The following is a 20,462-nucleotide window of genomic DNA, read 5'->3' as shown; positions in this document are numbered from 1 at the left end:
CTTCCTCAAATCCTCCACATCACAAATGGCAGAATCGGTCCCCCTAAATCAGGAATTCTTAACCCAAAATCTGTTGGGTGCTCTTGTGACATTGTTGTCCTTCTGACCATTGGTAGCTTCCGTTAAATTGGGGTCATGATATTATGAAAAAGCATATTGTACAGTTCTGTGGAGTGGCCTATATAAGCTTTCATCAGATCCTCAAAGGAATGTTTTCAGAAGATAAAATTTTTATATATTAGGCTGTCAGTAATCTGACTTAAGACTAAATATTTAAAAAACTAAGATCATGGCATCCGGCCCCATTACTGCATAGCAAATAGAAAGGGAAAAGGTGGAAGTAGTGAGAAATTTCCTCTTCTTGGGCTCCAGAATCACTGTGGACAGTGACTGCAGCCATGAAATCAGAAGATAATTGCTTCTTCGCAGGAAAGCGATGACAAACCTAGACAGTGTGTTGAAAAGCAGAGACATTACTCTGCCAACAGTTGATGCCTTTGAACTGTGGTGCTGGAGTAGACTCCTGAAAGTTGCAGCAAGGAGATCAAACCAGTCAATCTTAAGGGAGATCAACCCTGAATATTCACTGGAAGGACTGACGCTGACGCTCCAGTATTTTGGTCATCTGACGCAAACAGACGACTCTGGAAAAGTCCCCGATGCTGGGAAAGACTGAGGGCAGAAGAAGAGGGCGTCAGAGGATGAGATGGCTGGACGGCATCGCTGCTGCAATGAGCATGAACCTGGGCGAACTCCGGGACAGGGAGGCCTGGTGTGCTGCTATTCATGGGGCATGACTGAGCGGCTGAACTTAACTGAACTGATGCAGATGCTAAGATAATTTATACCTTACAATCACAGGGTTGAAATAGCCACAAAATGCCTGTGTGGAAGTTGGGTCAATAATCTGGAAAGAATGAGACTATGTATCAGAACTGAGGTACTTAGCCCGCTTCAGCAGACCCACAGACACTCACCTGAGCCCCACCCTCCCATGCCATTCCCCCCACCAAGGAAGACGGTTTTCTCCTGCTCCCCCTCCCCACCACCATCTCAGATCTTAAGTAGCCAGTAACAAAGTCGATGTCTAGAGGAGGCCGCTTCCAAGCAAACGAACAAGCACTTTACTAACTCAGGCCTACAGACGCGAGGGGAACACGCAGGCATGGGTTCCCAGTGATGGGTTCTAAACAAGAAAGAAGAGAGTGCTGGGTTGTGCTGAATTCATGGAGAGTGTGGAGGTTTAAACATCAGTTCTAGCTGTTGACTCAGCTGGACGTCCTAAATTCAGTGGTGGCCAAGTGAAGTTAGAATTTGCTCAGGGAATCTAGGGAGGCACTCTTCAAGCCCAGACAGGTGCCTCCATCTGGGAGGAATCCACAGAGCTCAGGTAAAAGATAACTGAAAAATTTTAACGCCTTTAATTATGTGTGAAAGTGAAAGTCGCTCAGTCCTGTCCGACACTTTGTGACACTTAACAGTCCATGGAATTCTCCAGGCCAGAAAACTGGAGAGGGTAGCTCAGGTAAAAGATAACTGAAAAAATTTAACGCCTTTAATTATGTGTGAAAGTGAAAGTCGCTCAGTCCTGTCCGACACTTTGTGACACTTAACAGTCCATGGAATTCTCCAGGTCAGAAAACTGGAGACGGTAGCAGTTCCCTTCTCCACGTGATCCTCCCGACCCAGGGATCCGAACCCAGGTCTCCCGCACTGCAGGCGGGTCCGTTTGCCAGCTGAGACAGGGAGCGGATACTCACTGGACAAACAGGGAAGTCCGAAAAGTTTTCTTTTAAAGCTATTAAGTCCGGTCAAATGTTTTGCTACAAAAACAAAAACCTGAAAATTTCCTAGAATGAACCCGTTACTATTTAAAGTTAGAATGTTTTCAGAAATTAAAAGAACAGACAATATTCAGAATTTGGCGTGAAAGTGAGGATAAAATAAAAAATAAAGGCATAGACTAGAGACGCCTGCAACTGAGGTAATGCATGCCGTCTGTTCGCACACGGAACCGAGCGGCCAGCCGCTTTCTCCTCGCGCAGATCCGCCGCGGCCGGGCACTCAGGAGCTGCCAGCGGGAAAGAACTCGGCCACTGGCAGAGATACACCCAGGACTCAGCGGCCGCGCGCTCGAGCTCGCCGGAAGCACAAAGGGTCAGGCTTAGCGCGCGGACAGCAGCGCCCAGCCGCAGGCCGGCCGGGCCCGGGGCCTCGGGGCGCGGCCGGGGCGGGAGGCGCGTCACTTCCGGGCGCGGGGCGGGCCGCCAGACCAGCGATCTGATTGGTCTCCGCGGGAGGCGCGGCGCCAAAGTCGCGCGAGCGCGCGCCCGCCCGTCCTGGGGCCGCGCGCACGTTCGCGCGCCCGGAGCCCGCGCCTGCGCCTCGCCGCCATTCGCGAGGCCGCCGCGCCTCAGGCCTTGGCGGAGCCGCCGGGACCGCGAGCTTCCCCCGCCTTTCTGGCCCGGACGCCGGCCGCGGCCCGCTGGTGAGGAGCGCAGCGGGCGGGGAGGGCCGTCCCGGGCCGCTGCCCCGAGGAGGCTTGGGCCTGCCGCCGCCGAGGGCCCCGGGCGCGGCCGCGGGCCGGGTGGGGCCGCGGGGCCTGGGGCGGGAGCCGTGCGTCATCCCGCCCGCGGCCGGAAGCGTTTTGTTTCCCGCTGCGCTGCGGCGGCGGACCCGGGCCCACGAGCTCCTGGTTCTGGAGGCGGTGTTCTCTGCCCCTCGGCTGTGTGGGCTTTGTCATTAATGCCGCTTGGAAGTCAGGGGGCACCCCGCGGAGTGGGGTGGTGTGTGTCTGGGAACTCAGCATCAAAAAGCCGTTTAAAAGTGGGCCGAGGACTTCAGCGGGCATTTCTTCTGAGGAGATGTGCAGATGGCCGCAGGGCACATCGAAGGATGACTCTTAGCTATCAGCGTTGTGAAAATGGAAACCAGCATGCGATACCGATTCACACTCCCTAATATTGGTTAAAATAAAAAAATCCAAAGTGTTGATGAGGACCTGGAGAAATTGGAACAGTGAAATGATGCGGCTATCAGATATGGAAAATGGTTTAGAAATTACCATTTGACGTTACCAGTATGATGCAGCAGTTCCCCTCCTAGGTATAAATTCCACAGAATTGAAAGCAGAGACCCTGGTTCTTGTACACCAGTGTCCATAGCAGCCTTATTCAGAGTGGCCAAAAAGAGGGCTTCTTTGGTGGCTCAGTGAGGAAGAAATCTGGCTGCAATACGGGAGACCTGGGTTCGATCCCTGGGTTGGGAAGATCCCCTGGAGGAGGGCATGGCAACCCACTCCAGTATTCTTGCCTGGGGGATCCCCATGGACAGAGGAGCCTGGTGGGCTGCAGGCCGTGGGGTGGCAAGGAATCGGACACGGCTGAGTGACCAAGTACAGCACAGTCTTTGTTCAGGCAGAGTAGCCAGAGGAGGTAACAATAACAATCTACGTGACTGTCAGCAGATGAGTGGGAAGAACGGTGGTGTGTACAGTGGGCTGCTGCATGTCCTTGAGAAAATGAAACTGTGCGTGCTTCAGTATGTACATGCTAAGTAAAAAAAAGCCAGGCACAAAACCCCCAATATTTGATGATTCCTCTCAAAGAGGGGAGTGTTGAATGGGTATAGAATTTCTGTTTGTGATGATGATTTTGGAAATGGATAATGGAAACGGCCATACAACATTGTGAATGTACTTAATGCCACTAGATTATGCATTTAAAAATGGTAAGTGGAATGGTTTATTCATTTTTAAAGTGGTAAGAAGAATGGTAAAGTTTATGCTGTATTTTATTACAGTTTTAAAAAATGTATACAAAAAAGCTAAACTGCGGAGACTGGTTGTGAGGAAGACAGAATTGTTACAGCAGTGAAAGTAGTCCGTGTGGGTCTGCGATAGCTAAATGACAACAGATACATGACGGGGTCTATTTGTGAAAACCCATTTGAGCTGCGCAACACCCAGAGTGACGTCTGTTACAGACTGTGGACTTTAGTTAACAGGAACGTATTTGTTCAGCGGTTGTAACCAATTTACCAGCTTAATACACAGTGTTAATAATAGAAATGATGTGCAGAGGAGGAAAGGAGGTATATGAGAACACAGAACTTTCTGTTCAATTTTTTTTTAAACCTGAAACTTCTCTGAAGTTTAATATTTTTTAAAAAATAAGCAAAGGTGAAGAGCAGTGCTATAGTGTGTATACGTTGTTATTTAGTTGCTAAGTCATGTCAGACTCTGGGACCCCATGGACTGTATGTAGCCTGCCAGATTCTTCTTGTCCATGGAATTTCCCAGGCAAGAATACTGAAGTGGGTTACCGTTTCCTTCTCCAGGGTTTCTTCTGAATATTTGATAAATTTCTTGTAATTGCTTTTGGCCCATTTACTGGCTTTCCAAGATCTTACTAAATTCTACTATATTAATTTGGTTGAGCTATTTGAGAAAGAACCTGGATAGATAGCAGAATATTATTGTTGTCCTTCATCAGATGCTATTTGCCTGACCTTGAGTAAGTTATTAATGTCTAGGTGTCAGTTTCCTCAGCTGTAAAGTTTGCTTGTTCCTGTAGCCTAAAAATCCATGCTTCAGGATTTGATGAATTCTTGGCAAGCATTTTTGCCTCCTGCTGGCTGTGGAAGCATTTTCCCTGGAAAAAGTTCTTGAGATGCTTGAAGAAGTGGTAGTCGGTTGGCGAGAGGTCAGGGGAATATGATGGATGAGGCGGAACTTCCTAGCCTGGTTCATTCAACTTCTGAAGCGCTGGTTGTGTGCTGTGTGGTTGGACGTTGCTGTGGAGAAGAATCGGGCCCTCTCTGCTGACTGGTGCCAGCTGTGGGCGCTGCAGTTCAGGGTGTGTCTCATGCATTTGATGAGCATGCGTCTCAGATTAATGACTTCGCCGGGATTCAGAAAGCTGTAGTGGATTAGACGGGCAGCAGGCCACCCACCGATGACCATAAACTCTTTTTGGTGCAAGTTTGGCTTTGGGAAGTGCTTTGGAGCTTCTTCTCAGTCCAGGCACTGAGCTGGTCATCGTTGGTTGTATAAAAAATCTGCTTTTTGTTTCACATCATAATCCGATGGAGAAATGAATCATGGTTGCATAGAATAAGAGAAGACATACTTCAAAAGGATGATTTTTTTTTTTTTTTGTGGTCAGCTGATGAGCTGGCCACGTATCAAGCCTTTTTACCTTTCCTGTTTGCTTTCAGTTCTGAACAGCTGTAGAATGCTTGGTGTTGAGTTTTTGGCAACTTCTCGTGTAGTTGTAAGAGGGTCAGTTTTGATGATCATTTCAATTGATCACTGTCAGCTTTGGTGGCCGGCCACTGCACTCCTCATCCTCCTCAGGGCTCTGTCTCCTTTGTGAAACTTCTTGAACCACCACTGCACTCTAGTTTCGTTAGCAGATTCTGGACCAAATGCATTTTTGATGCTGCACATTGTCTCTGGTGCACTTCATGACCCATTTTGAACTAGAATAAGAAAACCACTTGAATTTGCTTTTTGTCTTAACATTTCCCTAGTCTAAAATAAACAGCAAGTAAAAGCTGATCGCCGAAGAATTGGTGCTTTTGAACTGTGATGTTGGAGAAGACTCTTGAGAGTCCCTTGGACTGCAAGGAGATCCAACCAGTCCATTCTAAGGGAGATTGATCCTGGGTGTTCATTGGAAGGACTGATGCTAAAGCTGAAACTGCAATACTTTGGCCACCTCATGCGACGAGTTGACTCACTGGAAAAGACTCTGATGCTGGGAAAGGTTGGGGGCGGGAGGAGAAGGGGACGACAGAGAATGAGATGGCTGGATGGCATCACCGACTCTGTGGACATGAGTTTGAGTGAACTCCGGGAGTTGGTGATGGACAGGGAGGCCTGGTGTGCTGTGATTCATGGGGTCGCGGAGAGTCGGACACGACTGAGCGACTGAACTGAACTGAACTGAATGTCATTAGCAAAGAAAGCCATCAAGTGAGAAATGCATGTTAAAATGATGTATATTGTGACCATATTTATTTAAGAATGTATTCCAATATCAAACAGCAAAGTTTAACAGTGCAAAACCACACTTTTGCATCAGCCTAATACTTTAATGGCTGTATTCACAATCTGCAGTGATTTTGATGCCCAAGAAAATGAAATCTGTCACAGCTTCCACTTTTTCTCCTTCTATTTACTGTGAAGTGATGGGACTGGATGTCATGATCTTAGTTTTTTGAATGCTGTCAAGCCAGTTTTTTCACTCTTCTCTTTCACCCTCATCAAGAAACTCTTTAGCTCTTCTTCGCTTTCTGCCATTAGAGCAGTATCATCTGTATATCTAAGGTTGTTGATATTTCTCTGGCAATCTTGATTCTAGCTTGTGATTCATCCAGCCCAGTGTGTATATAATTCCGTAGTGGATCATTAAATTGAAACTCAGTGAGGGTGGTGGTGTGCATTTTATCTACCATAATCTTTGGGGTCATTTTATTAAAGTTAATGGCTAGGCTATGGATTGGACCCCTGTTGCTGTTGGAAGGGGCAGGATAGTGAGAGAAATTATCAGAATTCTATTATAGAGGGCACAGATTTTCACAGTGAAGTAATTTTGATTACCCTTCTTTTTGTTTTTTTCAGGTTCAACTTCTCATCTTTGTCTTTCATGTACTATACATTGTTTTCTGTGATCTAGTCAAAAAGCCATGTACACTTGCCTGCCCTTTGAAGACCATTTTAAAGAATTCTTCTAAGACAACTGGTAAGTCTACTAATGAAAAAACATGTTGGTCTATATTTCTTCTCTGTTATAAAAGTACTTGTCCTGAATTTATATAGTGATATTCTAGCAGCATTGCTTTGCATATATTTTTGTGTACTTTTAACATTTCTCACTTTCTAACATTTAAGAGAATATTTTATGATGAGTGCATTTTTAAAAAGTCCTTAGAGTTCTTAAGGGAAAATGTTAAAAGCATACATACCCATATTGATAGTGATATATGAACATGTGTTAATTATGTTAGTTACAGAATCTGTTTTAGCAGTTGTTGGATCCATGCTGAGAAGGTCTCACCAGATATAACTGGTGGAGAATAGAATAGAGTCCAGAATAGAATCACAAAACTTAGTAATTGCTAAATAGAATGCTGCATGTCAGGAAAAGAACATTATATGTCATTGATTACATGTGTAATTAGTCTTGAGATGAGAACTATCCATTTGGGGTCACAAACAGGCTGGATACCAGAGAATTAAAGATACAAGTATGTAAGAAGAGAATGAAGTCATCATTATCAGAAAAATATTGAGGTATTTAAAAATATTTGAGTGAGAAGGCATAATTTAAAACACAGTCATAAGAGAAACAGTTTTAAGTTTTTAATTTTTGTGAAAACCAGTTGGCCACAGACTTCTCTTCCTTAAATGGAAGCTCATTGCAGAAAAATCTGTTTAATACCTCGTTTGTGTAGAGTGTGTTTGTGCCCTTTTGTACTTCTCTTTAGTGATACATAAGTTCAGTGACTGCCTCTGGGAATTGATACTGTGTGAATGTCTTGTCCGTATGAATGAGTATGTGAGTTAAGTCTTAACTTTTACCGCCTAAGAAGATTAGCTTAAAAGTTTAAAAGTCCTGTTTTCTGGCAAGCGAGTTGCCGCCCCCGTCTGAATTGCTGTTTTTGGCAAACCCCCTCACAGCCTGTAAGGTCTCTGCTGAGCCTCATCTGTGCCGTCTTTCACATTCGTTTCTTCTCAACTGATGGAAGCACCACATTGTAAGACACCCTAAAACCCAGACACCTGGAAGAGCACAGCGTACAAAAATGACTGATTCATTAAATGGATGGATAAAAATACATCAGGATGGATAAAGACAAGTTGACTTTTTTTTAAAAGTTGTCTTTGCATAGTTAGATTTAGTTTAACAAGCACTTTGTAAAGTGGGTCTAAAGTTTCTTGCTCTGCCTGAATAGCCTAGCTTTAACTTTGACATTTACTCAGCCTTTGTGTGCTAACAGCTTGTTGATTCGGGATATTAAAGTGTAAGGCACATTCAGTAGATAATTCTGGAATCAAGTTTGGGTTCCTGATGGTCTTATAACCTGGGTAATTGACTTTGAACATTAGGTTTGTCATCTGTAGATGAGACTAATATTGAAGTCATATTGTTAGGGTTAAATGAGATGATATATGTAAAAATAGCAGAGTTCCTGGGACTCGGTTAAAAATTAGTTATATTTTTCCCTTCTCTTCACAGTCTTTATAGAGATATTATATAATAAATACATGTGCCATTCTAGACTTAAAATTTTTCAAGTATAGAGTGGACTAGAAATAGCATTTCATTTAAAATTATGATCCCTGAAAAGCATTCATTTATTTCTCTTTTGTCGCAGCACTATTTTTAAAGAATAAAATCGTGTATCTTAGAAAAATGGAAGTATTCCAGGAACTTCGTAAGACGTCGGCACGTTTGGAGTGTGACCACTGCAATTTCAGAGGCACAGATTATGAAAATGTACAAATCCACATGGGTACCATCCATCCTGAATTTTGTGATGAAATGGATGCCGGTGGGTTAGGTAAAATGATATTTTACCAGAAAAGTGCAAAGCTGTTTCACTGCCATAAATGCTTTTTCACCAGCAAGATGTACTCTAATGTATACTATCACATCACCTCTAAACATTCGGCTGCAGAGAAATGGAATGAGAAACCAAAAAATCAGTTCAACAAAGAAGCAGAACCTGTGAAAAGCCCCCCTCTTCCTGAACACCAGAAAACGGCCTCCAATTCAGCAGAGGTCCTGAAACCTGTCCCTGCCCTTTCTATAGAAACACAGAAACTTGGCCCAGTTACGTCTCCAGAATCACCAGAACCTGCTCCTCTTCCTTCCCTGGACTCTCAGAAGCCTGGCCCTGTTTCCCCTGAGCCACAGACACCTTCTCTTCCTTCTCCTGAGCCGCCAAAACCAGCCCCTGTTTCTTCTCCTGAACTTCCAAAACCAGCCCCTCTTGTTTCTGAATCTCAGAAACTAGTCCCTGTTCCTTCTCCAGAACCACAGAAACTTGCTCCTGTGTCTCCTGAGCCAGTAAAGGCCACTCTGACTAATCCCAAACCCCAGAAACACTCCCATTTCCCAGAAACATTGGTGCCGCCTTCAGCCCCATCCCCCGAGTCACCAGTACTAGCTGCCTCCCCAGAACCTTGGGGACTGTCCCCAACTGCATCTCCGGAGTCTCGGAAGCCAGCCCGGACTGTCTCTCCTGAGCCAAGGAAGCTGTCCCCATCAGCGTCTCCTGAACCTTGGAAGCCGTTCTCTGCTGTCTCCCCAGAGCCTCGGAGGCCAGCCCCAGCTGTATCACCAGGCTCTTGGAAGCCAGGGCCACCTGGATCCCCCAGGTCTTGGAAATCCAGTCCATCAGCAGCATCAGGACCTTGGAAGCCAGCTAAACCTGCTCCATCTGTGTCTCCTGGACCTTGGAAACCAATTCCTTCTGTGTCACCTGGACCTTGGAAACCGGCTCCATCTGTGTCCCCCGCCTCCTGGAAGTCTTCATCAGTCTCGTCTGGTTCCTGGAAATCTTCTCCTGCGTCTCCTGAGTCCTGGAAGTCTGGCCCACCGGAGCTGCGAAAAACCGCTCCTACCTTGTCACCTGAACACTGGAAGACTGTTCCTCCAGTGTCTCCTGAGCTTCGCAAACCAGGCCCAACACTGTCCCCAGAGATCCGGAGTCCAGCGGGATCTCCAGAGCTCAGAAAGCCCTCAGGGTCTCCAGAGCTTTGGAAGTTTTCTCCTGATCAGCGGAAAACATCTCCTGCTTCAGTTGATTTTCCTGAGTCCCAAAAAAGTTCCCGTGGTGGTTCCCCTGATCTCTGGAAGTCTTCCTTTTTCATCGAACCTCAGAAACCTGTCTTCCCTGAGATCCGGAAACCAGGTCCTTCTGGGCCATCGGAGTCCCCAAAAGCAGCCTCTGATATCTGGAAGCCTGTTCTCTCTCTCGATACTGAGCCTAGAAAGCCTGCCCTGTTTTCTGAGCCTACCAAAACCGCCCCTCCTGCTTCTCCCGAACCACGAAAACGTGCTCTTTTTCCAGAGCCCCGGAAGCATGCCCTTTTCCCTGAACTTCCAAAATCTGCCATCTTCTCAGAGTCTCAAAAGGCAGTTGAGCTTGGTGATGAACTACAGGCAGATGCCATAGATGATCAAAAGTGTGATGTTTTAGTTCAGGAAGAACTAATGGCTACACCTAAGAAACTATTAGAAGACACTTTATTTCCTTCCTCAAAGAAGCTCAAGAAAGACAACCAAGAGAACTCTGATGCAGAGCTTAGTAGCAGTGAGTATATAAAAGCAGATTTGGATGCAGCAGATAGTAAGGGCCAAGAATCAAGCAGTGATCAAGAGCAGGTTGATGTGGAATCTATTGATTTTAGTAAAGAGAACAAAATGGACATTACTAGTCCAGAGCAGTCCAAGAATGTATTGCAGTTTACCGAAGAAAAAGAGGCTTTTATCTCTGAAGAAGAGATTGCAAAATACATGAAGCGTGGAAAAGGGAAGTATTATTGCAAAATTTGTTGCTGTCGTGCTATGAAAAAAGGTGCTGTTTTGCATCATTTGGTTAACAAGCATAATGTCCATAGTCCTTACAAATGTACAATTTGTGGAAAAGCTTTTCTTTTAGAATCTCTCCTTAAAAATCATGTAGCTGCTCATGGGCAAAGTTTGCTTAAATGTCCACGTTGTAATTTTGAATCAAATTTTCCAAGAGGCTTTAAGAAACACTTAACTCATTGTCAAAGCCGGCATAATGAGGAAGCAAATAAAAAGCTGATGGAAGCTCTGGAACCTCCACTGGAGGAGCAGCAACTTTGATTTTTAAACGTGGTGTGGATATGTGCTCTACAGAGTTGTCTGTTGGACCCGTTTGTTGAGTGTCTTGTCAGGAAGCCTAGTTGGGTTGGTAGATTCTGATGTTTGTGGTGTGCTGTGTTTGTCTCAGTAGTGCTACAAAGAATAAGCGTTTGTCATCTTTTTTCTTGGTCTCTTGTTTATGTGGCTGTTGTATAAGTCAATAAATGCATATTGTATATTCCATATGGAAAAAATTTCTCTAATTTCTTTAGTATATTTGAGTAATACAAAGAGGTAGGTGTTCTGTATAACAAGACTAAGTCGTACCCAGTTTGAAACATCTAGTTAGATCTTTTTTGTGCAACTAATTTCAGACAATGGAAATTATTTGGTAGAATGTTTAAGAATTAGGCATAAAAATTCGGACAAGTTTTGTTCTCTTAAGTGTGTTTTCAGATCATAAAAATTATTTTAAAGTTTCTGTTTGGTCATAAAATATTAGTTTATTAATCTTGAACCACTTTAGGTGTTTATCAGCTTTTATGTCATGGAAATTTGGAGTCTCAGGGTTGCTGATTTTCTGCTAAAAGGGGGGAAATTGAGTCAGTTTAAAATATAGTTTGCAGTCTTCTCCTGTAGGAAACTGAGAAACAGGTGTGTGATCGTAGGTCTTGTCCTTAGTTGATTCCTTTGGAGTCTTCCATTCTGTGCCCTACCCCGAGATCTGGCCCCTCCCTTCTCTGTGAGCTTACACCAACAGGTGATCCTTACTTGCCAAATGTGTTAAGAGTTGCACCTCCTCCTGGGCCTTACCCACCATCTTTTGGGGCTTCAGACCAGGGTCATGAGCAGAACCGAAAGTCTTCCAGATTCACCACAAAAAGTTTTATAAATAAACATTACTATTTAAGAATATGTCAGTTCTGTGTTTTTCACAGTTGTTACTGTAAGTACTTGGTGCCTGTTTATGGATTGTTTTATTCTAAAATATTTTGTCAAATATGTATCAACCAAATTAAAAACAAAGGCTTTCATGTTAGCAACATCCTCCTGTGTGTTTCCTTTTGTGTAATTTTCATATTATGATACCAAATTCCATTATTTCCAATTTCCACTTGTTTTCACATTGATTTTCATATCTGGAGCAGCATTTTCTAAGCTCTATTGAGTGGTCAGGTAGGTTCAGGTTCCTTGGTGTCCACAGGGAATTAGTTCCATGACATCCTGCGGATACCAAAATTCACGGATGCTCAAGTCTCTTAAAAGCATGTAGTGTTCGTATATAACCTGCGCATGTCCTCCCATAGTTTAAATCATCTCTAGAAAACTTAGAGTGCCTAACACAATGTAAGTGCATTGTAAATAGTTACCAGCAAGTGGCAAACTCAAGTTTTGCTTTATGGAGCTTTCTGGAAATTTTTTCTAATATTTTTGATCCATGATTGGTTGAATCCATGAAAGCGGAAACCAAGGATGCACGAGGCCTAGCTTCGTGGGGCTTTGCATGAAAATTCTCATCAATCCATGTCAGCCTATTAAAGGTCACTTAATCCTGGTGGTGGTCAATCCTGACTGATTCATTTAAGCAATAGGAAGCATTTAGTGTCATAAGGATTCTGATTTGTAGCCAGAAATGAGATACTGGCTTTTATCAGGCTGTTCCCAGACACTTGAAGGGAGTGCTTGTTTGATGGAATTCAAGTGCATACGCTGACTGGGAACGCAATGCTTAGGTAATGCTGGAAGGTCTCCCGCTCCAGCCTGTCATTTCAGAGAGCATGGTCTGGCAGGGAAGGCACTGCTTGATGGGATTGTTGGTTTACACTGGGCAGCTGAACAAGCTTGTGAGTGGTGGAGTTGACTCCTAGACATGATGCCAACAGGCAGGAGGGAAAGGTGTCTTGGATACAGCTGTCTTACATGCTGACTTGATTAAAATTATGAGTTCCAGTGCCCAGAAACTTTTGAAGCCTGCAATCAAAGCAGCCATGTCTGAGCACGTAACAGCATGCAACAGGTTCTGAGGAGTCATATTATTTAGTGCAGTATTCTCAGAGTCCTCCATCCGTGTGCTCAAGGGGAAGCGAGCTAGAGCCTGTAAGTCAGTGCCTCATGTTGGTTTTAATAACCTGTCACAGGACAGATCTGGTGCTAGGGTAAGCAGTTGTGCTGCATGTGTAGTTTTGGCCTCAGGCCTTAATTTCAGTTTAAACCAGCATGCTCTTGGCTCGCCTCAGTTGTAGCTTCCGTTTTTTTCTCCTTTTACCTCTAAGGGGTAGACTGTGTCCTTAGTTTAGAACCTATTTACTTTCTTTTTATTTTTTAATTTGTTTATGTATTTTTGGCTGCGTAAGAATTTTCCACAGTTGTGATCCACACAGTCAAAGGCCTTAGTAGGCAATGAAGCAGAGTTGGTTGTTTTTCTGGAATTCTCTTGCTTAGCACTGGTTTTACAGTTGTTTTGGGAAACAGCCACAAGGTGGCAGCATTTATTCATGCCCATCTCTGGTTTCTAGGACAAGCAGAGCCTTAGGGAAAACCCTGTTCATCCAGGTTTCTCCAGCTGAGGTAAGCCCTGCCCTGGAGCCCTCTTGGTCAGTCACTGAACAGATTGTGACTTTACCCTTCTGGTCTCAAAGAACGAGATTTCTTTGAGGAACAAATACAGGTTGCCATTAGACACATGAAAAATGCTCAGCATCCCTATCAGTTCAGTCATGGATCTTAGGAAATTCTGGAGGAATATATCAAAAAGGACAGGGGTTTCCCAGGTCAGATTAGATGTAAAGAGCCTATCTGCCAATGCAGGAGATGTAAATTCAATCCCTGGGTGGGGAAGATGCACTGGAGGAGGGCATGGCAACCCACTTCAGTATTCTTCCCTGGAATACTGTGGACGGAGGAGCTTCAGGTTACAGTTCACAGGGTCCACAGAATCAAACATGACTGAAGCAACTCAGCACGCATGCATGCATATCAGAATAACATGTTTTGTCTTAAATCACATTAAGAAACTTACATGCACATCTAAGAATAATGAAAATACATCACAGATAAGGTGGACTTACTTAACCTTAAAGGCATCTGCACAGCAAAGGAAACCATAAACCCTAATGGAAAGAAAAAGGCAATCCTCAGGATAGGAAAAATATTGGCAGACGAAGACACCCACAGGGAGTTTGTCTCCAAAACACAAAAACAGCACGTGCAGCTCCATATCAGAAATACAAATACCTTCCCCACATCCAAAAAAACTGGGCCAGAGTAGAAAATGAGATTTCTTTGAGGAACAAATAAAGATTGCCATTAGACACATGAAAAACACCCAGCATCCCTATCAGTTCAGTTCAGTCACTCAGTCGGGTCCAACTCTTTGTGACCCCATGGACTGCAGCACGCCAGGCTTCCCTGTCCATCGTCAACTCCCAGAACGTGTTCAAACTCACGTCTATCAAGTTGGCGATGCCATCCAACCATCTCATTCTCTGTTGTCCCCTTTTCCCCCCACCTTCAATCTTTCCCAGCATCAGGGTCTTTTCTAATGAGTCAGTTTTTTGCCTCAGGCTTTGGCCAAAGTATTGGAGTTTCAGCTTCAGCATCAGTCCTTGCAATGAATATTCAAGACTGATTTACTTTAGGATGGACTGGTTGGATCTCCTTGCAGCCCAAGGGACTCTCAAGAGTCTTCTCCAACATCACAGTTCAAAAGCATCAGTTCTTCGGCACTCAACTTTCTTTACGGTCCAACTCTCACATCCATACATGACCACTGGAAAACCGTAGCTTTGACTAGACGGACCTTTGTTGGCAAAGTGATGTCTCTGCTTTTTAATATGTGGTCTAGGTTGGTCATGGCTTTTCTTCCAAGGAGCAAGTGTCTTTTCATATCATGGTTGCAGTCACCATCTGCTTTGATTTTGGAGCCCAAGAAAATAAAGTCTCTCCTGTTTTCCACTGTTTCCCCATCTATTTCCCATGAAGTGTTGGGACTGGATGCCATGATCTTAGTTTTCTGAACGTTGTGTTTTAAGCTGGCTTTTTCATGCTCCTCTTTCACTTTCATTAAGAGGTTCTTCAGTTCCTCTTCATTTTCTGCCATAAAGATGGTATCATCTGCATATCTGAGGTTATTAATATTTCTTCCGGCAATCTTGATTCCAGCTTGTACTTCATCCAGTCCAGCAATTTTCATGATGTACTCTGCATATAAGTTAAATAAGCAGGGTGACAATATACAGCCTTGACATACTCCTTTCCCGATTTTGAACCAGTGTGTTGTTCCATGTCCAGTTCTAACTGTTGCTTCTTGACCTGCATGTAGATTTCTCAGGAGGTAGGTAAGATGGTCTGGTATTCCCATTTCTTTAATAATTTTCCACAGTTTGTTTTGATCCACACAGTCAAAGGCTTTAGTGTAGTCAGTGAAGGAGAAGTAGATTTTTTTCTTGAATTCTAAATCCGGCTTGAACATCTGGGAGTTTTTGGTTCACATACTGTTGAAACCTGGCTTGGAGAATTTTGATCATTACTTTACTATTGTGTGAAGTGAGTGCAATTGTGTGGTAGTTTGAACATTCTATGGGATTGAAATGAAAACTGACTTGTCCAGTCCTGTGGCCACTGCTGAGTTTTCCAAATTTGCTGGCATATTTAATGCAACACTTTCACAGCATCATCTTTCAGGGTTTAAAATAGCTCAGCTGGAATTCCATCACCTCTACGAGCTTTGTTCATTGTGATGCTTTCTAAGGCCCTGATTTCACATTCCAGGATGTCCAGCTCTAGGTGAGTGATCACACCACCGTGGTTATCTGGGTCGTGAAGATCCTTTTTGTACACTTCTTCTGTGTATTCTTGCCACCTCTTCTTAATATCTTCTGCTTCTGTTAGTTCCATAGTATTTCTGTCCTTTATCAAGCCCATCTTTGCATGAAATGTTCCCTTGGTATCTCTAATTTTCTTGAAGAGATCTCTAGTCTTTCCCATTCTATTGTTTTCCTCTATTTCTTTGCATTGATCGCTGAGGAAGGCTTTCTTATCTCTCCTTGCTATTCTTTGGAACTCTGCATTCAGATACTTATATCTTTTCTTTTCTCCTTTGCTTTTCGCTTCTCTTCTTCTGACAGCTATTTGTAAGGCCTCCCCAGACAGCCATTTTGCCTTTTTGCATTTCTTTTCCATGGGGATGGTCTTGGTCCCTGTCTCCTGTACGATGTCACGAACCTCCGTCCAGAGTTCATCAGACACTCTATCTATCAGATCTAGTCCCTTAAATCTATTTCTCACTTCCACTGTATAAGGGATTTGATTTAGGTCATACCTGAATGATCACAATAAACTGGAAAATTCTGAAAGAGATGGGCATACCAGACCACCTGACCTGCCTCTTGAGAAACCTGTATGCAGGTCAGGAAGCAACAGTCAGAACTGTACATGGAACAACAGACTGGTTCCAAATAGGAAAAGGAGTACGTCAAGGCTGTTTATTGTCACCTTGCTTATTTAACTTATATGCAGAGTACATCATGAGGAACACTGGGCTGGAAGAAGCACAAGCTGGAATCAAGATTGCCAGGAAAAATATCAATAACCTCAGATATGCAGATGACACTACCATTATGGCAGAAAGTGAAGAGGAACTAAAAAGCCTCTTGATGAAAGTCAAAGAGGAGAGTGAAAAGGTTGGCTTGAAGCTCAACATTCAGAAAACAAAGATCATGGCATCTGGTCCCATCACTTCATGGGAAATAGATGGAAGAACAGTGGAAACGGTGTCAGACTTTATTTTTTTGGGCTCCAAAATCACTGCAGATGCTGATTGCAGCCATGAAATTAAAAGACGCTTGCTCCTTGGAAGGAAAGTTATGACCAACCTAGATAGTATATTAAAGAGCAGAGACATTACTTTGCCAACCAAGGTCCGTCTAGTCAAGGCTATGGTTTTTCCCGTGGTCACGTATGGATGTGAGAGTTGGACTGTGAAGAAAGCTGATCGCCGAAGAATTGATGCTTTTGAACTGTGGTGCTGGAGAAGACTCTTGAGAGTCCCTTGGACTGCAAGGAGATCCAACCAGTCCATTCTAGAGGAGATCAATCCTGGGTGTTCATTGGAGGGCCTGATGCTAAAGCTGAAACTGCAATACTTTGGCCACCTCATGCGACGAGTTGATTCACTGGAAAAAACTCTTGATGCTGGGAAGGATTGGGGGCAGGAGGAGAAGGGGATGACAGAGAATGAGATGGCTGGATGGCATCACCGACTCTGTGGACATGAGCTTGAGTGAACTCCGGGAGTTGGTGATGGACAGGGAGGCCTGGTGTGCTGTGATTCATGGGGTCGCGGAGAGTCGGACACAACTGAGCGACTGAACTGACTGAACGAACTGACTGAATGGTCTAGTGGTTTTCCCTACTTTCTTCAATTTCAGAGTGAATTTGGCAATAAGGAGTCATGATCTGAGCCACAGTCAGCTCCTGGTCTTGTTTTTGCTGACTGTATACAGCTCCATCTTTGGCTGCAAAGAATATAATCAATCTGATTTCGGTGTTGACCATCTGGTGATGTCCATGTGTAGAGTCTTCTCTTGTGTTGTTGGAAGAGGGTGTTTGCTATAACCAGTGCGTTCTCTTGACAAAACTCTATTAGCCTTTGCCCTGCTTCATTCCGTGCTCCAAGGCCAAATTTGCCTGTTACTCCAGGTGTTTCTTGACTTCCTACTTTTGCATTCCAGTCCCCTATAATGAAAAGGACATCTTCTGGGGGTGTTAGTTCTAAAAGGTCTTGTAGGTCTTCATAGAACCGTTCAACTTCGGCTTCTTCAGCGTTACTGGTTGGGGCATAGGCTTGGATTACTGTAATAGTGAATGGTTTGCCTTGGAAACGAACAGAGATCATTCTGTCGTTTTTAAGATTGCATTCAAGTACTGCATTTCGGACTCTTTTGTTGACCATGATGGCTACTCCATTTCTTCTAAGGGATTCCTGCCCACAGTAGTAGATATAATGGTCATCTGAGTTAAATTCACCCATTCCAGTCCATTTTAGTTCACTGATTCCTAGAATGTCTATGTTCACTCTTGCCATCTCCTGTTTGACCACTTCCAATTTGCCTTGATTCATGGACCTAATATTCCAGGTTCCTATGCAATATTGCTCTTTACATCAGACCTTGCTTCTATCACCAGTCACGTCCACAACTGGGTACTGTTTTCGCTTTGGCTCCATCCCTTCATTCTTTCTGGAGTTATTTCTCCACTGATCTCCTGTACCATACTGGGCACCTACCGACCTGGGGAATTCCTCATTCAGTATCCTATCATTTGAACGGCAAACCACTTCAATATACTTGCCTTGAGAACCCCATCATAGTTAACAAAAGAGTCCAAAATGCGGTACTTGGGGGCAATCTCAAAAATGACAGAATGATCTCTGTTCATCTCCAAGGCAAACCATTCAATATCACAGTAATCCAAGTCTATGCCCCAACCATTAATTCCAAAGTAGCTGAAGTTGAATGGTTCTGTGAGCACCTACAAGACATTCTAGAACTAATACAAAAAAAAAAGAAAGTTGTCCTTTTCATCATAGGGTACTGGAATGCAAAAGTAGGAAGTCAATCAGACTATACTACAAAGCTACAGTCATCAAGATAGTATGGTACTGGCACAAAGACAGAAATATAGATCAATGGGACAAAACAGAAAGCCCAGAGATGAATCCACACACCTATGGACACCTTATCTTTGATAAAGGAGGCAAAAATATACAATGGAGAAAAGACAATCTCTAACAAGTGGTACCGGGAAAACTGGTCAACTACCTGTAAAAGAATGAAACTGGAACACTTTATAACACCATACACAAAAGTAAACTCAAAATGGATTAAAGATCTAAATTTAACACCAGAAACTATAAAACTCCTAGAGGAAAACATTGGCAGAACACTCTCTGACATAAATCACAGCAAGATCCTCTATGACCCATCTCCCAGAGTAATGGAAATAAAAGCAAAAACAAACAAATGGGACCTAATTAAACTGAAAACCTTTTGCACAAGGAAGGAAACTACAAGCAAGGTGAAAACACAGCCTTAAGAATGGGAGAAAATAATAGCAAATGAAACAACTGACAAAGAATTAATCTCAAAAATATACAAGCAGCTCATGGACCTCAATACCAGAAAAATAAATGACCCAATCAAAAACTGGGCCAAAGAACTAAACAGACATTTCTCCTCCAAAGAAGACATACAGATGGCTAACAAACACATGAAAAGATGCTAGCATCACTCATTATCAGAGAAATGCAAATCAAAACCACAATGAGGTACCATCTCATGCCAGTCAGAACAGCTGCTATCAAAAAGTCTACAAACAATAAATGCTGGAGATGGTGTGGAGAAAGGGGTACCCTCTTACACTGTTGATGGGAATGCAAATTAGTATAGCCACTATGGAGAATATTGTGGCGATTCCTTAAAAAACTGGAAATAGAACCGCCATATGACCCAGCAATCCCACTGTTGGGCATACACACCGAGGAAACCAAAACTGAAAGAGACACCCATAGCCCAGTGTTCGTTGCAGCCCTGTTCAGAGTAGCTAGGACATTGAGACAACCTAGATATCCATGGGCAGACGAATAGAGAAGAGAGTTGTAGTACATATACACAATGGAATATTACTCAGCCATTAAAAAGAATACATTTGGGTCAGTCCTAATGAGGTGGATGAAACTGGAGCCTGTTATTCAGGAGCTGAGCACCATGCCGACAAGCCTAGGCTCGCAAGCTCTCTCCTGCAGAGCAAACGTAATGGAACAGCCGTGTGGAGGTTGCCTGCACGTTCCCTGGGAGTGTGGCAGCCCTGCCTGGGCACGGGACCCTAGGGGCCATTGACACTGCAAAGTAACTTCCCAGCCTGGGGTGACTCTCAACCCCCAGGCTGCTGGGGCCGCTATCGTCCTAGTGTGTGGCTCCTCAGGCACCACACCGGCAAGGCCTGCTCCAAGGAACTCATTTCCCGAGTCAGGGCTGGATGTCGGCCTGCACTCTGCGAGCCTTACAAACACATCCTTAGGTCAGCGCAGTCCTGCCCACGGGTGAGGCAGCTGCGGGAGTGTCTCTGAGGGGGCCGGGTGCCATGTCGGGAACCCTAACCCCAAACCTAACCCTAAACCCCTAACCCTAACACGGCTCCCGCCTGTCTTTCCTCTCTAGGAGTGACGCCGCCTCTCGCGGCTCCCTGAGGTCGTCCTCTCTAGGCCTGACGCTGCCTGTGGCCGGTCCTGACTTCTTTTCTCTCTCTGTGCCCTGAGACGGCCTCCTTCACAGACCCCATGCGCTGCCACTCATCCACTTACGACTCCCCACCCCAGGCCCACTTGACTGCTCCCCTTGGGGTCCTCTCCGCGGACCACTCCCCCCCTCCCGCCAGGTTCTCTCCGTGGTACCCTCCCCCAGGTCCTCTCATCGGCCAGATGGGGTCCCAGGTCCCGTCATCGGCCCGCCGCTGCCCCTCACTCCATCCTGACCCGGGCTCACTACTCCCTGACGTCGGGCCTCACTGTGGCGCGTCTCTGGACCTCACTACCGCCTGACTCTGGTCCTCCCTATGCCC

The 20,462-nt window shown here is 44.5% G+C and overlaps 1 protein-coding gene across 2 annotated transcripts; it reads left to right on the top strand.

The window, feature by feature from the left end:
- The first annotated feature begins 2,354 nt into the window (after positions 1-2,354).
- On the top strand, positions 2,355-11,889 carry CHAMP1 (chromosome alignment maintaining phosphoprotein 1). 2 transcript variants are annotated; one of them, XM_055426777.2, is made up of 3 exons: positions 2,355-2,488; positions 6,626-6,746; positions 8,383-11,889. In XM_055426777.2, exon 3 carries the CDS (start codon positions 8,421-8,423, stop codon positions 10,863-10,865), a length of 2,445 nt encoding a protein of 814 aa, XP_055282752.2. In that variant the 5' UTR covers positions 2,355-2,488; positions 6,626-6,746; positions 8,383-8,420; the 3' UTR covers positions 10,866-11,889. The 2 variants fall into 2 exon arrangements, with proteins under 2 accessions (XP_055282752.2, XP_088698680.1); XM_088842554.1 differs by lacking the exon at positions 2,355-2,488 and adding an exon at positions 7,685-7,761.
- The last annotated feature ends 8,573 nt before the right edge of the window (positions 11,890-20,462 follow it).

The sequence above is a fragment of the Moschus berezovskii genome, chromosome 13 (assembly GCF_049115385.1).
Source record: "Moschus berezovskii isolate FMDL1 chromosome 13, NW_MosBer_1.0, whole genome shotgun sequence".
Taxonomy (NCBI): domain Eukaryota; kingdom Metazoa; phylum Chordata; class Mammalia; order Artiodactyla; family Moschidae; genus Moschus; species Moschus berezovskii.
This window is presented reverse-complemented; position numbering and strand designations above follow the sequence as displayed.